General features: G+C 39.0%; 2 protein-coding genes across 3 annotated transcripts; one reads left to right on the top strand and one right to left on the bottom strand.

The window, feature by feature from the left end:
• The first annotated feature begins 1,102 nt into the window (after positions 1 to 1,102).
• Positions 1,103 to 3,031, top strand: LOC116257843 (pentatricopeptide repeat-containing protein At5g46100-like). The gene has a single exon (XM_031634843.2). It carries the CDS (start codon positions 1,619 to 1,621, stop codon positions 2,927 to 2,929), a length of 1,311 nt encoding a protein of 436 aa, XP_031490703.1. The 5' UTR covers positions 1,103 to 1,618; the 3' UTR covers positions 2,930 to 3,031.
• A 971-nt stretch (positions 3,032 to 4,002) lies between these two features.
• LOC116257852 (uncharacterized) lies at positions 4,003 to 14,693 on the bottom strand. Of its 2 annotated transcripts, none has more exons than XM_031634863.2 (9): positions 14,475 to 14,693; positions 13,734 to 13,963; positions 7,388 to 7,487; positions 7,207 to 7,266; positions 5,249 to 5,311; positions 4,966 to 5,166; positions 4,788 to 4,890; positions 4,501 to 4,712; positions 4,003 to 4,361 (listed from the first exon to the last, which is right to left on the bottom strand). In XM_031634863.2, the coding sequence occupies exons 2-9, from the start codon at positions 13,847 to 13,849 to the stop codon at positions 4,269 to 4,271; spliced, it is 948 nt and encodes a 315-aa protein (XP_031490723.1). In that variant the 5' UTR covers positions 13,850 to 13,963; positions 14,475 to 14,693; the 3' UTR covers positions 4,003 to 4,268. The 2 variants fall into 2 exon arrangements, with proteins under 2 accessions (XP_031490723.1, XP_031490715.1); XM_031634855.2 differs by having other exon boundaries at positions 13,734 to 13,920; positions 14,475 to 14,692.
• Between the last annotated feature and the right edge of the window lie 647 nt (positions 14,694 to 15,340).

The following is a 15,340-nucleotide window of genomic DNA, read 5'->3' on the forward strand; positions in this document are numbered from 1 at the left end:
CCACACACTTAGTGCAGGTGTTCGGGTGTTAGTGCGACAAAGCACAAAGTCCACACACTATGTGTGGAATTTGGTTGTTCCTACACCAAAGTGCAAAGTTCATGCACTCAGGGCGGAGCTAGAAATTTGAGAGGGACGAATTAAAGTTTCTAAATTTTAACACAAGCTGAAATGTTATTTTTCAAAATTTTTATATAGGACAGTAAAATTTTCTAAATTTACATGTATTTTTTTTTTTTTAAATGAAGTGGAGTCAAGGCTCATGCAGGCCCTCCCTCCCTTGACTCTGCCCCTGCATGCACTCTATGCGGTTGTTCATGCGATTATGATGATGATAACACAAAACATTTTGCCTCACAAGTTGTTTGATGTGATTCTTACTCCTAGCAAGGGCATGACATTTAAGTTGCACACAGAAGCATATTAAGTTTTGTATAGAATATTCCAATGAATCAGAAGTTCTGACAAACAAGTGGTAGATAGTATTATTGGATCATGCATACGGCTATATCACAAGTTAAGAATATTTTGGCCAATGAATCAGGAAGAATCCAACATGTCTTATTTAAACATGAACAATTATATGCTCATCAGAAACAAGTTATGAAAAGTTATTACAAGAAAGATTTCAAAATTTTGTTGGGTTATTTGAAGCGAGATGAAAACAGGAAAATTTTAATATGCAATTTTTTCATCTTTTGGTCTTTAATATTTATTTCAATCTGATATCCCATTGGTTGAATAAGTTTCGTTTTCTTAGCGTCGTGGATATGAAGACCTTCTGGTTTAACTTTAACTCGCAATGGACAATTTTCTTCGGTTAGTCCGCATTTTAATTTGGAGCTTGAGCTTACAAGATGCGTCTATGAGGATAAAATTTATGAATTTGTATACAATTACAACATCTACGTGATTATATTACAAGCAAATATTGACTCTTGAAGCATAAATCGTGTAACCAAATGACAAAAAATAGGATGGATCAGTTTTACAATCCAATGCATAAGAGGAAAAAGGCAAAGCTCATACCCATGGTCAAAATACATGTTCTTCCTTTCCTTTACTCTATTAAGCATATAAAACTCTTTACACAGATCACTTTTCAGGTGAGTGAGCATGAGAGGTCCACTCCAACAGCCTTTCAAGCTGAATGTTGTGTCCCATAAAACGCTTAGTCGGTAGTGCCGACATAAATCAAACTAGAAAAATAAATCAAACTAGAAAAATGTGTTCTTTATATGTTCTTAACCTGACCGGTTACGCTATGTGCCCACATAAATCAAACTAGAAAAATGTGTTGATGTGACCAGTTATGCATCATTTTTCACCGCATAAAAGTTGGAATTTTTCTTTTTTTGATTTAGAGTAGGAGTGCCGAGTTTTGGAAATCTCACTACATGAAAGCAGAAGCAGAGTATCTTTGATGCAAAGAGGCAACTGTCACAAATGGTGCTTCGGTAATCGCAGAGGTATGCTCTTTTACTTTCGACTTGGGCAATGCGCAAATCCGGAGGGAGCTTCGTCGCTTTGGAGAGAGAGAGAACAAATTTTGTTTTCCGACTCGTTGTCTCTCTGATGAGATCCCGCAAATCTGGACTTTCGACTCGTTGTCTCCCTGATGAGATCTCAGCTCAGCCATTCGACTTTGCCTTTCATCCGCAACTACCCCCGTCGTCACCTTCTCCTTTCCCGTTTCGCGTCGTCCACCACCACTCCCCTATCATGGCTGCCAATACCCAAAGAAACAACCCCAAGAACGGGAGCTCAGACACACAGAATCACGAACAAGGACGTCCTGAGGTCCCTCTCCGACGAGACCCACCTTCCTAAAATCATCCAAATCTTCAAGAAAGCCGCCAAGCAAAAGGGTTTCAAGCACGACTACCCGACCTATAGGCTCATCATCAACAAACTTGGCCGCCAGAAGAGGTTCAGGGCGATGGAGTTGTTTATAGAGAGGATGAAAAGCGAGGGCGTAACCTGCGATTCCGGCGTTTTCGGCGACCTTATCGAAATCTACGCCGAAGCGGGCTTGCTGGATCGAGCCGTGGAACTTCTCTACAGAATTAGGGATTTTGGCTGTGATTGCTCGGAGAGGGTTTTCACAAGACTCCTTGAATCGCTCGTTCAATCAGATCGGCTTGATTCGGCTAGAGCTTTGTTCATGGACGCTCACCGGCTGGGGTACGACCCAAAGATTCGAAACGTTATGGCACTTGTTAGGGCATGTTGTGAGAAGGGGAGTGTGGACTCTGCCATTGAGCTTCTTGAATTCATGGCGCTCAAAGGATGCGTACCAGACTTGCGTTGTTATGGTTTTCTAGTCTCTTGGTCCTGCTCCTTTAATCGATTCGACCTTGCACTCGGCATCCTGGATCAAATGAAGAATCGGGGAAGAGAGCCGGATGTTGTTGTGTATAACACGCTGATCAACGGCTTCTGTAGAAGTGGGGAGATCGATCGAGCGAATGAGATCATCTCCAAAATGGAGTCTGCCGGAATTAGATCAGATACGATCACGTTCAATACAATGATGAACGGATTCAGCAATGCTGGATTGATCAGAGACAGTACGAGAGTTCTCGATTTGATGTTCCAACATGGCGTGGATGCTGATGCCGTTACTTTCACCACTCTGCTAAATTGTCTGTGCAGGCAAGGGAAGGCGAATGAGTTCAGAGTGGCTTTGGGGAAAATGTTGGTGATGGGTGTTGCTCCTGATGGCCCAATTCTAAACATCCTAATTGCTGAATTTTGCAAGAGAGAGATGCTGAATGAGGTTTGCTTCGTTCTCAGGGATATGATGTTAAATGATCGTGTACTGAATCAGAATAGTTGCAGGATTGTTGTGGATTCTCTTGGGGAATGCAGGGAGCTTGGTGGGTTATTAGGTATAGGATTTAAGAGGGGATGGGTGCCTCTGTCATAATTCATAAATTATGCACTGTGGGTCTGACAGAAGAAGGCCACATGGAAAACCTTTTGGGGATCGGGATGCCACTGATGAATATGATTCAAAACTTGAATATTAGTCTTATAGTGCAAGAAATTACAACACAGGTTCAAGACTTTGATACCCAATTCCCTACCGCGGCTTCTTTGCACCATTGAGAGAATCGGCGTTCAGCGGCTTTCTAGAGCTCATGCTAGTGTTGGGCTTTCAGACCTGCAAAAAGAACGCCGAACAGGTGGAACAGTTTTTTGTTACATGATTCAGCAGAAACGTGTTCTTGTGGAAGCTGCTTTAACCCCTCAAGGAACTTGAGAGGTGGAAGAAATTTCTGGGGAAAACCTGCAGATATTGCCAACGATTTGAAACTAACGCAATTTGGTAGTGTTGTTGGAAAAGCTACTTCATTGGAGGCAATGGCTTTCGTGTGCTATGGATGAACAGCCTGCGAGTCCCTGCTGACTATGCTAAGTAAGGACTAAGGGCCAACCTGTTACGGTTTGTGGATTTGTCAACTTGGGCGATAAGTTGCTCTTGTTTCCTTTGACTCTAGAACATGTGGAAAACCATACACTGGACAAATATCTTGGGTTTACTCGTGCCTGCCGTAACAATGTATCTTCCCGGTTATTTTCCACCCAGGCAAAGAAGAGTTGGGAGGAAATGGTGGAATAACTATGGGAGGGAAAACAACCGCATCCAGAAAAAAGAGAAGTGATTATCAATAGCAGTAGCAAAATGGCCCTATACCAACTGATATCCTCAGTGTCTCAACGAACTTTTCACCAGCTGACTATTGACAGGGAAAACAACAGGAGAATAAGCATACAAAAGGGAAAAACAGAGCTCAAAACACCAACACCAAATGTGAAGTTCATCCAAGCAAGGGAAACTAAACAACGGATTGACCAATCACCAAAATATTGAGCCAAATGTGCTGAACATTTATCTAAGAAAATGAGGATAGTTCCTGTTTGGACGTTCTTCCAATCGTGACTGCGATTCAGATGATTGAACTTCAATCTCGATGCTCATTCGTTTATTAGCTTGACTGCTTCACAACTACCGTGTACTTTATTGCCAGACAAAATTGTACATGTATGATTTTCATCAGCCCAAATAGATAAAAAGTCCTAGTAAACATCGATACAATAATTTCACAATCTGGCTCTCAGCTCGACGAGGCTAATGATCAAACTATGATCTCCATTTGTTCAAGACACAAGAAAAGGATGCAAGCACCGAATGAACCAACCATCATTCCAAGAGTGAGCTGCTATTTCCATGTTATGGCTAATGCCACGGGACAATTTAAATTTTAGGACTCTTGAGGTGTCTCAAACCTTGTGGGAGTCTCGATGCCCATCATACAGCAGAGACCAGATAACAAGATTATAAGTAGGACGATACCCTGAAACAGAAAGAGAAGAGTCACACACTAGAACCATGCAAAAGGAACTCAAAGTACAGAACAGCATAAAACTAAGAAAGCTCGAAAGTGAATCGACAAGGGCTAGAATGCAGCTTTTGTTCATGAAAAAGATAATTACCACAAAAACGCCTTCCAAAAGAGATGATTTAATCTGGCATACTCCATCACATGTGGTGTTTGTCGAAGTGTTTCCGGTGCCGCTCTCAGCAAGAAACCTCTCCAAGGTGCCATAAGGAAACTTCAAAGGGATGTATGGATCTGAAGCATAAAGAATTGTGTATGCAGCACCAGTGTCCTCCATGGAAGAGATCAATTCAGATAGAATGGCACCTAGAAGCCCAATGAAAACCCAGTGATTAGAGAAGCACATGGTCATAAAGAGAACTTCAAGGGACAGAAAAATACCTTCAGTATCACTCTTTTCAGAATAATCAGCTACATCATCACAGAACACAATCAAGTCTGTGTGTTCATTCTGTCTCGAGTTCATCCTCGTCTTTACAAAGTCCTGGAAGGCATGTTGTATCAATCAGAGTTTGTCACAAGAAAGTAAGGACGAGAAAATTGTCTAAACTTGAATTACATTGAATGCACTGGGACCAGCCAGCCTCTTGAACGCCTTATTCTCCAAAGCACAAGATTGGAAGAAAGTAATATCATTTGGTCGTGAGTTCCCACAATGATCAGTGAAGCTTGAAACTAGAAAATTTTCCAATGTCTGCTTATTGTGATCCGCAGCAACAAATGGGAGTGCTAAAGAAAAATTTGATCCTGTAAATGATGCCTGGAAACAAAAAAAGAAAAAATTACTTTCTCAATAAAACAAATAGAATACGATAGTTCAAGACAATGATAGAAGCAACTACCTCAAGTAACTCCAGAAGCTTGCGAACTCCATGTCTCTTTTTTGATATATCTGCAGAATGCAACTTAAAGATGGAACAGAAAATGTCAGCAATGTTTCAACTTTGAAGAAAAAAATGAATATTGATTGAGCTATATGCACAACCTAGGCTGATGGACATGTTCTACCATAAGGCATTCAATTTCATGCTTATTTTGGCAAAAGAAAACATGCAAGATTCTGAGGAAAAAAAATTTTGAATAGCACAAGACGTGTGCTTGTGTTATGACTCAATCACACCGTCATTCATCCCAGACCCACAAGGGCTAAATGTTGACAAAACCAAACATCAGCACGGCACTACTGGTGCATAGAAGACAAAGTAAATCTCCAGAAATGCACAATTAAGAGGATAAAGCACTCCACGAGAGGAAGTCAATTGATCATTTGGTTGCAGTTTATATATACGAAGGAAGGCTTGAGCATGAGTAGATCTCTAGACTTCTTCAAGTTCAGTTATTTCCAGAAATAAGGCAAAAACTATGTCATACAGGTGTGACGTGTGGGTGCGGGTGCTGCACTTCCCAAGAAAACATGGGTGCGGGTGCTGCACTTCCCAAGAAAACATGGGTCCTGGTGTGGCGAGGATATATATATATATATATATATATATATATATAAAAACTACCAAACTAGCAATGAAACTGTTGACACGTAATAAAAATATCAAGATATTTACCAAACTGGATTTTGTCAGTGCTTCAAAACTTCAAAATAAGAGAAAGCAATTTCTTTGTTGCTGCACCCAAGACGCACACGATCCTCATCCGACACGACTCAGCTGTGGCAACCTTTTTGAAGAGTCTATGTTACATAGGGCAAAAAAGTAGTAGAGATCAAGAGGACACAAGCAGTCAAACCAGTAAATTTTTTGTCCTCCTACTCAGCAGAGGTGGCTTAGCAGCCTAATCCTCAACAAGGATCTAGTTCCAAATCGCATGCAGCCAACATGGTCAAGCAAGTGTGGTGGCAGGTCTTAGAACAAGCTAAATTCCAAAACTTGGTCTGTCCAAGACATTCCTGCAGGACATCACACAAAACACTTGAACTTGTTGAGTGGCAAACATTTACGCTTTTTTATTGGTTTTTACTTGCTCGAACTCTCTCAGAACTACTCTGATGAGCGATTGAGCCAGTGCTCAAGTAATATGCACTCAATAATGGTTAGAAAACTGCTTGTGCATACACTACCAGGGCCAGCTGGAGCTTTGACTGGCCAACCACCTCTTTATCATGTCCAGTTATACTAACACGGTAACACCACTACGGTGAATAGTTGGCAGTCTGCATGCCAAGGACAAATTCACCATTTTTTTGCATGTATCAAGCAATACATCACGATTTCCTTGTGTGCACAAAGCAATCATGGGCCCTGGCTTGGCCACATTACCTACCTTCTCTGCACCGGACCACCTTACCTGGCCACAGTTGCATAAAAGCCAGGTACTTCTCAGGCTAACCAGTATGGATACCATGAAAGTGCACAGTATTGGGGGTCAATAACTTGAGTATAATCAAGATAAAATAAAGATGGTGCAGATCATCAATGGTGCTCCAGCAATAAAACAAAAAGAGCTATTCTTGGGAATGAACGCTGCTAGGTAAAAAATTGGGCTACATGAGATTATATGAGGATTATATGAGGAACCAATTGGGCTACTAACAATTGACTTACAGAATACCTCAGTTCTTTCAGATTATATGAGGAACCAAAGAAGGAAATTAAAATCTTACAGGCTAGTGAGTTTCCTACATTAGATATTTCAAATTTATTCAAGTGAAAAGAAGTATCTAAAGAGGTTTGAACTTTCTAACTACATGAGAAACAGACAAATCAATTGTTGAAACGACAACATAATGACAAGTGTATGCAAAAGGTACTTGGAACAAATTTTGCAAAAAAAACTCCTGGACACAAACCTCTTTTCCAACAAAGAGTAGCGCAATATCCACAGGTTCACTTTGCCTCCCAGAAGAGCACTGCAAAGACAAACAAGCATGTAACCACATTTCTACTTCAACCACTGCTTGGCAAAGCTAGAAAGGCCACAGATCACAATTATTCATCAGTTTCAAAGATCCAGAATACAATATTGATTACCAGAATGTCTGACCATCCACCTTCGGAAAGAACAGACTGGGCTAAATCCTTTGATGTGAGTGTACGATAGTCTACCACCTCCTTGAGGCCGTTATTTGATCTGCAAGCAGCGGAAGCAACATTAGAGAGAGAAAAAGAGAGAGAGTAGTGAAAATCACAAAAGTTAGAAGGCATACTTTGTATGGGAAATGACAGAAGAAAATGACTAAATAAACAGGATTGCAGGCAAAATATGGCAGATAAGAACCACCATTGTCAAGCATTAGATTTTCTGAGAGCATGATGCTTTCGCTTGGAACAAAATAAATTGTAATATGGTGAAAGAATGTTAGGACAAACATCAGACATGGATTCAACCTACTCAAAGCACAGACACAATGATAATGCAACTATTGACTACAATGAAACAGGAAATGGGGCAACGAAGTGATGCATGTAATTGTTAACTATAATGTGTCATTTCACCCATTATATGCTATGTCACATGAGTGTGGGGTGTGGGTGCTGCTGCTTGTGTGGCACATCCCAAAAAATTTGGGTGCAGCGAGGGTATATATATATATAATTTTAAGCTTATTTCTTAGCTCAATCTGTTTTTGTTACTTTTATTAATGTAAATAAAGAAAGAAAGGTAGAGAGAAAAGAAAAAAATAATAATAGAAAAATATTTTGAACATGCATAAAAGAGGGTCCAGTTGCGGTGCGTGTCGGAGCTACACCCGTATCCGCACCAACACCAGCGTCGTGTCAACACGGGTGTGGCACCTTCTAAGATTTTGTAATATCAGATTACCGTGTCATCCAACAAAGACTTATGCACAGAAAAACAAGAAAGAAGGAGAAGAGAAGTGTCAAAGGACAGGGATGGCAGCAGCAGCAGCTCTGTTTGTTGAACCCTAAGATTATACTATGAAATCAATCTTTTACACCATGGACTAATAAGTCCCATTAAAAACAATGAATATTACAATTGATGAGAAAACACAACGTTAAAAAGGAAACACCTAATATGACATCTGAATCTGGATCCAGATCCAGACGTCATGACCCAAACCTTAAACACGTTTTAACACCCTCCCTCAAGTTGTACATGGTCTTGTACAATGTACAACTTGTACTTTAGCAACCAGAATTGTCATACTGTTAATCCTTTAGTAAATAAGTCTGTCAGCTGATCTTCAGTTCTAACATGTTGGGGCTCTATCTTCTTTTCCTCAACCTTGTCGAATAAAATGTTGATCAATTTCAATGTGTTTGGTCCTGCATGCTAAATGGGATTAAAAACAATGTTAATTGCACTTTGATTGTTACATAAGAACACTGAGCAAGCAATCTTCTCCCCTAAATCATTCAACAAATGTCTAATCCAAGCAGCTTCTATTGTGCCTACAGCCATTGCTGTTATTCTGCCTCGGTACTAGATTGTGCCACAGCCTTTTGTTCTTGACTACTCCAAATGCCCTATGAAAACACAATAACCACTCATCGACCTCCTTTCATTTGGATCACCTGCCCAATCCACATTTGTATAAGTGATTATCTCATGTCCATAATCCGCATTGTCATTCTTATGGTAAACAAAGTCGTCTTTATAAGTGCCTTTTAGATATCTTAAAATGTGCTTCAATGCCTCCATATGACCTTCTCTTGGAGCATGCATAAATTGAGAAACCTGATTAACAACATAAACAATGTCAAGCCTGGTAAAACTGTAACATACCAACAGGCAACAATGTTTCGAGAACCCTCCCAGAACATAATCTCTGATGCAATACACTAGAGTAGTAACCGGTCTACAATTTGTCATGCCTGTCTTTTCCAAGAGATCAAGAGTATATTTTTGCTGCATGAGTGTCAATGTGTCCCCTTGTCTACCAACCTCTACCCCAAGAAAGTACCTCAATTCTCCTAAATCCTTCATCTTAAAGATCTTCATTAAAATTTGTTTTACCTCTCCCACATGCTCATTTGAACTCCCTGTTATAACAATATCATCAACATATATGAGGAGAAGAGTTGTTATACCTTTCTTTTGGTAGACAAATAAGAAATGATCCGATGAACATCTCCTAGAAACCAAAACCTTGAATCTGTACAGAAAAACTCTCAAACCAAGAACGAGATGCTTGCTTAACCCATACAAAGATCTTGTCAATTTGCACACCCAAGTGGAAGGATCTTTTTTTAGCATATCGTGAGGGTTGTTCCATATAAACTTCTTTCTTCAAATCTCCATGCAAGAATGCATTCTTAACATCCATCTGACTGAGTGTCCATCCTTGATCAAAAGCTAACGATATGATGATATGCATTGTATCCATTTTAACCACCGGACTGAAAGTTTCGTCATAATTTTCGCCATATTGTCGCGTGAAACCCCTAGCAACAAAACGTGTCTTATATCTTTCAATGCTCCCATCGGGTTTATATTTTATTTTATAAACCCATTTGGAACCAACAACATTAATTCCTTTTGGTCGTGGTACCACATCCCAAGTATGAGACTCATGAAGAGCTTCCATTTCTTTATTCACAGCATCAATCCATTGTCGCGATTTGACAGCTTGATTGAGAGAGAGTGGCTCATCCTGCTTTGTGAGTTGAGACATAAATAGTTGAAAATCAAGAGAAAATGTATCATGACTCACCCATCGTTGAATTGGATGCTAAATACGAGTCGATCTCCCCCTTGTTCAGTAGTGGTTACCTCTAGACTACTCGGCCCCTTTTCTCTACCTCTTCTAACATATACTTGTCCAGAAAAGTGCTCAATAGGACGTTCTTCATCGGTCTGAAGGTTGCTTAAACTCTCATTACTGTTCGAGGATGAATGAATGGTGGATTGACATGTCTGCTACATATTGGTAAAAATATCAACACTCAACCATAGATCATACATCTCCACTACTCTAGGTTGCACTTGATCTGACACGTCCATGCCAAAATCTTGTTCATCAAAAACAACATTTCTGGAAGTTCTAATACGTTTTGAAGTGGGATCATAACACCGATATCCTTTATACTCATCTGTATATCCTACAAATCTGCACTTTACCGCCTTGTCTTGAAACTTATTTCTCAAAGATGAATTAATATGCACATAACATACACACCCAAAAGCACATAGTTCATTATATCATGGATGTTGATCAAACAAAATATAATAAGGAGATTTTCCGTTCAAGATGGACATAAGGAGACGGTTTATAATGTAGACCGACGTATGAAAAGCCTCGGTCCAAAGGCTAATGGGCACATTATTGTCATGTAACATGCTCATAGCACTTTCTACTTTATGAAAATGCTTCCTTTCTGCAACTCCATTTTGTTGCGGGATATATGAGCAAAGATGATAACCTATTTCTGTCAACCTGCACAAGCCTGACAAATGGACAAAACTGGAGGCCAAATATGGAGGAAAATAAGAACTATAGAGCACAGTCACAAATAACGTCTCTGAGTTTTAAACGGCGAGGTTATTCTCCGGTATAATATGGCGAATTTGAAAAGAATGGGAAAAAAAGAAAAAAACACAGTAAATTTTTTAAAATTTTAAAAAACTAAAAATAAGGAAAAATAAAATAAGTGAGAAACTAATAACACAAACATCAAAATAAGTAGATTTGCAACAAATAAAAAATAGAAAATGAAAAAAAATGTTCGGCATTAAAAAACTGAAAAAAATGAAAAAAGTGGAAAAAAGATAAAAAAAAACGCGTTAAAAAACGGGTTAAAAACGTGCTTTTTTCGTTTTTAATGTTTCTTTAAAAAAAAACACAGTTTTTTTAAGTTTTAAATCGCATTTTTTTTTTGTGTATGGAGCAGATCTGACCTGCTGATTGTGGAGGCCGTTTTAGAAAAGCTCCACCCACCAAGCTAGGGGGTCAGTTTAGGACCTTCAAGTTGAAGGATGACAGCAGTCAGCACTCAAGGATCTCGATCAGAATATATCTTAGGTAAACAAAAAAGCCCCTTACACTTTACACAGTGTTCACAGCACCTCAAGTCCATGGATCTGATGTGACAAGGATCCACATCACGAACCAGGGTTTGATAAACTAAGGATCCTAAGTCAGATTTAAAGTCCGACCCAGAAACATTATCTTCCATTTTAAACAGTAGGTAAGGTCACGAAGTAACAGGAATTAGGATGTAAAAGAAAACAGGCAGCAATATCAACTAAGTAATCAGAAATTTCTGAATATCTAACTTTACCTTCTTTACAATGATTCCCAACTCACATACAATTTTTTTATTCATATACTACCAGAAAATTTTTCTTAGTAAAATGCTTTTGCATCATTGAAAAGATCCCCATCAACTCCTTAAAAATGATACAAGGCCATCAGAGCTACATTTGTTAGGCCCACCCAAACCATTTGAATCTGTGAGAGATTCTTCTGCATTTCACCCTATCCATTTGAATCTGTGAGAGATTCTTCTGCATCTTAACCAGGAGCTTGTTTAGTAGAATTCTTCCTTGAATTTATATGGATCCCAAACATCTTCTCATTCAATTTCACAAGTAATGTCAAACAAGCTTAACCAGAACCTACCTTCTTATGAAAATCAAAATGTAGCACTGTAACATGAACATTGTCTTTCATACATATGTTGTATTTATCTGCAGCAAGGCCAGGTATTCTTGAGTATGAATCAAGTAGATGCCAGGTCTGATTTCACACATTTTTGCCATTTTACAATCTTGTCAGAAGCCCAATACCAACCATATACTTGCTATACCAACCATATACTTGCTTGTGATAAGTGTTTCTGTAACCAAATACTTAACTTACCTTATGCTTTTCGTCCGTTAAGCCATCTAAATAGACATATTTTAAACTTTTATTTAAGCATATTTCATACATAGGGGATCTGCTTTTCTTTTCGTATGTGCAGCAGAACTTCACCACTTCATTACAAATCAATTTTATTACTTAATGAGAACAACATGCTAAACCTGACACATTTCATTATAATGGATGATACAACGAAGACCCAAAGAAGGGGCTCACGGCCCACCAATTTTCAGTAATTAGAAAAAAAATGTTTCACTGGTTTAAAATCCAATTTATTTTCCGTAGCAGTTCATCTTGCTTCTTTATCGCTTACTAACAAATGTCAATAGAATCCCTTTTTATTGTGAGGCCAGGTAGAGTAAAGAACTTACTAGACAAATAAATATCATAAGCCTACAAAGTAGCTGACAATCATGTCAGCTCCACCAACTATGTGGAAAATTATGCACAAAAAGTTAGGTATTTGCTACACCTCATCAGGCTGCATATATTTGCCTGTGTGTTTGGAAAGAAGGAGCGGGGGACGAGGTTGGGGTTGATTGGTCGAACATTAGGAGTTGAAACTAGTTTCCTTTACTATCCTATATAGTATAATCTGCTTTGCATGATCAAGATGCAGTATAATGGTGAAAAAGCATTGTTAACTGGAGGAAGAAAATTTTGGAATCTGAAAGAAAGCACAACCTAATAAGGCTAATATTAGGATAGATGGTAAGCGGAAAATGATCGCTACAGTGTGCTCCTCAAACATATCAATAAATTCTGATGAAGTTTGCAGATAAGGCTGTAGTGCAAAACCAATTCCTTACGAACTACCAGTCTTAGAGAGCAAACAATTCAACATGTAACTGGATTTCAACAGCGAAATAAGAAATGTTTGATAAAGTCAATTTTCTTTTAGCTTAAGAACAAAAGTATGCTGTATATGAAAAAGAAAAGCAGGAGTAAACATAATCATGTGATTACTCAACGTAGAAAGCAAGCATTGACTCACGAGGACAACCAATGACAATTGACAATCGATGACAGGAAAACTCTTAATTAATGCCATAAAATAGGAATCATCCACAAGAATTCAGGTTTGTAAAGTAACACTGTTCCAACATTCTAACCAGCAAAACCATTGTATGCACAGTAACACTAACCCTCCAACCCCATAGTTGGCAAGATATCCAGATACCAAGATTCTCTTCATTTACGTAAAACGGGCATCTCCATACTTCAGAGATAACCACCAGCAGTTATGTGCTATAGGGAAGCATATGAAGGTTACAACAATAAAAGGGTTTATTTTCTGTCAAATGTAGGATTACTTGACTTGAAATTTTCTGTTTTTGTTTAAATACTTCTACATTCGATAGAATTCTACTAAACAAGCCCAAGCAGCTCAACTGCTTTTAATTTCCCCCAAGAAAGATACTATTCTTCTTGACATGCCACAAGCATCCATATCCAGCAAATAGTCAATCATTCAAACAATCACAAGCTGATGAGGATCCCCAAAATCAAGAGAAATACTATGTACAAGAAAGCAACGACAAGCATACCCATGGCGATACCGAGTCCAAAGAAAAGCAGGAGCTGTCTTGGGAAATGATGAGACGCAGACTATGTGTACAGCAGCAAAAAGTAACACCAAGGAAACAATCAGAACTCTCCCCATTTCCTCTCCCGCCGAGATGCAGAGTTTAATCCCCCTTCCTTCTTCCAACCTTTAGCAAAACCTCAACACACCTAACAGAACAAATCTCCGGTACAATGAAATCCTGCGGTTCCACTAATAGAACAACCAAAAAGAGAGAAGGTAACGTAATTTGATAGCGTGAATCAGATAAACACACTTTTGCGCTCTGGCAGTAATTTAACGAGCAAAATTAATAAAAATTGAGGTGGGCCGGCATAAAGTAAGATGAACGGAAAGACCAAAAGTTGCAATTTAGCGCCCAAAATGAGGAAAGCTAAAAATCGTGAAGGAGAAAACCCTAATAGATCAAATGCAACCGAAATCCAGATAAACGATGATAGCGAACCATTAATCATAGGGATCGGGAATCAGACGGATCTGATATCGGAGAGACCAAATAACTTGTGATTAATAGAGACTGTTGAAATCGAAAGAAGGAGAAGGCATGGTACGGAACAGTGAACAGGGCGTTCGCCGGTCCGGAATAATGGATTCCCAAGCTTCGATAAAATTGCTGTGAACTTATTCACATCTCTAATAAGTAATTGAACAACGATAAAACAGAGAGAGAGAGAGAGAGAGAGAGAGAGAGAGAGAGAGCCACCAATGATGCAAAGAGGAACGGATTGTAAGCGAGATCAAACTGAAGATGGCCGAGATCCACTGAAGCAAAGCAAACAGATTATGCGAGAAATCGATGTGAGGATAGCCGGACGGAGGATCTCTCTGTCACCCCCTCTCTCTCTATCTCTCTCTCTCTCTGTCTCGTGAACCTGAAAGCAGGGATTTACAAACGGTGGGCGTTGTCCGACCCCTGGGCTCAGGCTTGCACACAGTCGCTGGCGAATTTCGTCGTAGGTCCCTCCTTCTCTTTTATAAATCTCAGATTCACCACCATCTTTTAGTTTTCCCAAAACACCACTAGAAATCCTCGGGACTTCAGGGAACCGAACCGTGTCCTAAGAATCAGATCCGTCTTGGAAAAGTTTTAAGGTCAGAATCTCGAAGTATTAACTGCTTAAGAAAAATGCATGGAAAAACTTTAAACGTGGAATGATTTTAAAGAGAATTTATGGACTTTTTAATTTTTTTTTATGAATGAAAAAATTGTAAACTATAAAGATTAAAAAAGTTCTAAGTGCAGACCAAGTTTCAGTTCAAAATTTCCGGGCCGATACTTTCAAATCCTGGTTTTAGAAGTTAATAAGTGTTTGAATGACAAAAAAAACTGAGTTTCTTAAAAGTGAAAACCGGGGTTTTGCCTTGTCATCTAAACAGGTAAACTAGATTTCGAAAGTTTATTAAAAAAAACTAAGTTTTAATAAAACCAAGTTTTTGAGATTGTTCAACCAAAGGCTTTCATTCTTTACCTCATCAAAATTGCAAATCACTTGTATGCAAATGGCTCATTTTAGAATCATCATGAAGAGCAATTTGGAGAACAGAGAATCAGGACGCACCAACCTCAAT

This window comes from Nymphaea colorata, chromosome 1 (genome assembly GCF_008831285.2).
Source record: "Nymphaea colorata isolate Beijing-Zhang1983 chromosome 1, ASM883128v2, whole genome shotgun sequence".
Classification (NCBI taxonomy): domain Eukaryota; kingdom Viridiplantae; phylum Streptophyta; class Magnoliopsida; order Nymphaeales; family Nymphaeaceae; genus Nymphaea; species Nymphaea colorata.

Bases quoted from the DNA above. Each gene is read 5' to 3' on its own strand.
- LOC116257843 (XM_031634843.2), top strand. From the start codon at position 1,619: ATGAGATCTCAGCTCAGCCATTCGACTTTGCCTTTCATCCGCAACTAC.
- LOC116257852 (XM_031634863.2), bottom strand. From the start codon at position 13,849: ATGGGGAGAGTTCTGATTGTTTCCTTGGTGTTACTTTTTGCTGCTGTA. The intron at 4,713-4,787 runs GTATTTTTCTGT...TTGGGCTTCTAG, and splicing joins TGAAAAGAGTGATACTGAAG to GTGCCATTCTATCTGAATTG. The intron at 4,362-4,500 runs GTAATTATCTTT...TTTCTGTTTCAG, and splicing joins TTTTGGAAGGCGTTTTTGTG to GGTATCGTCCTACTTATAAT.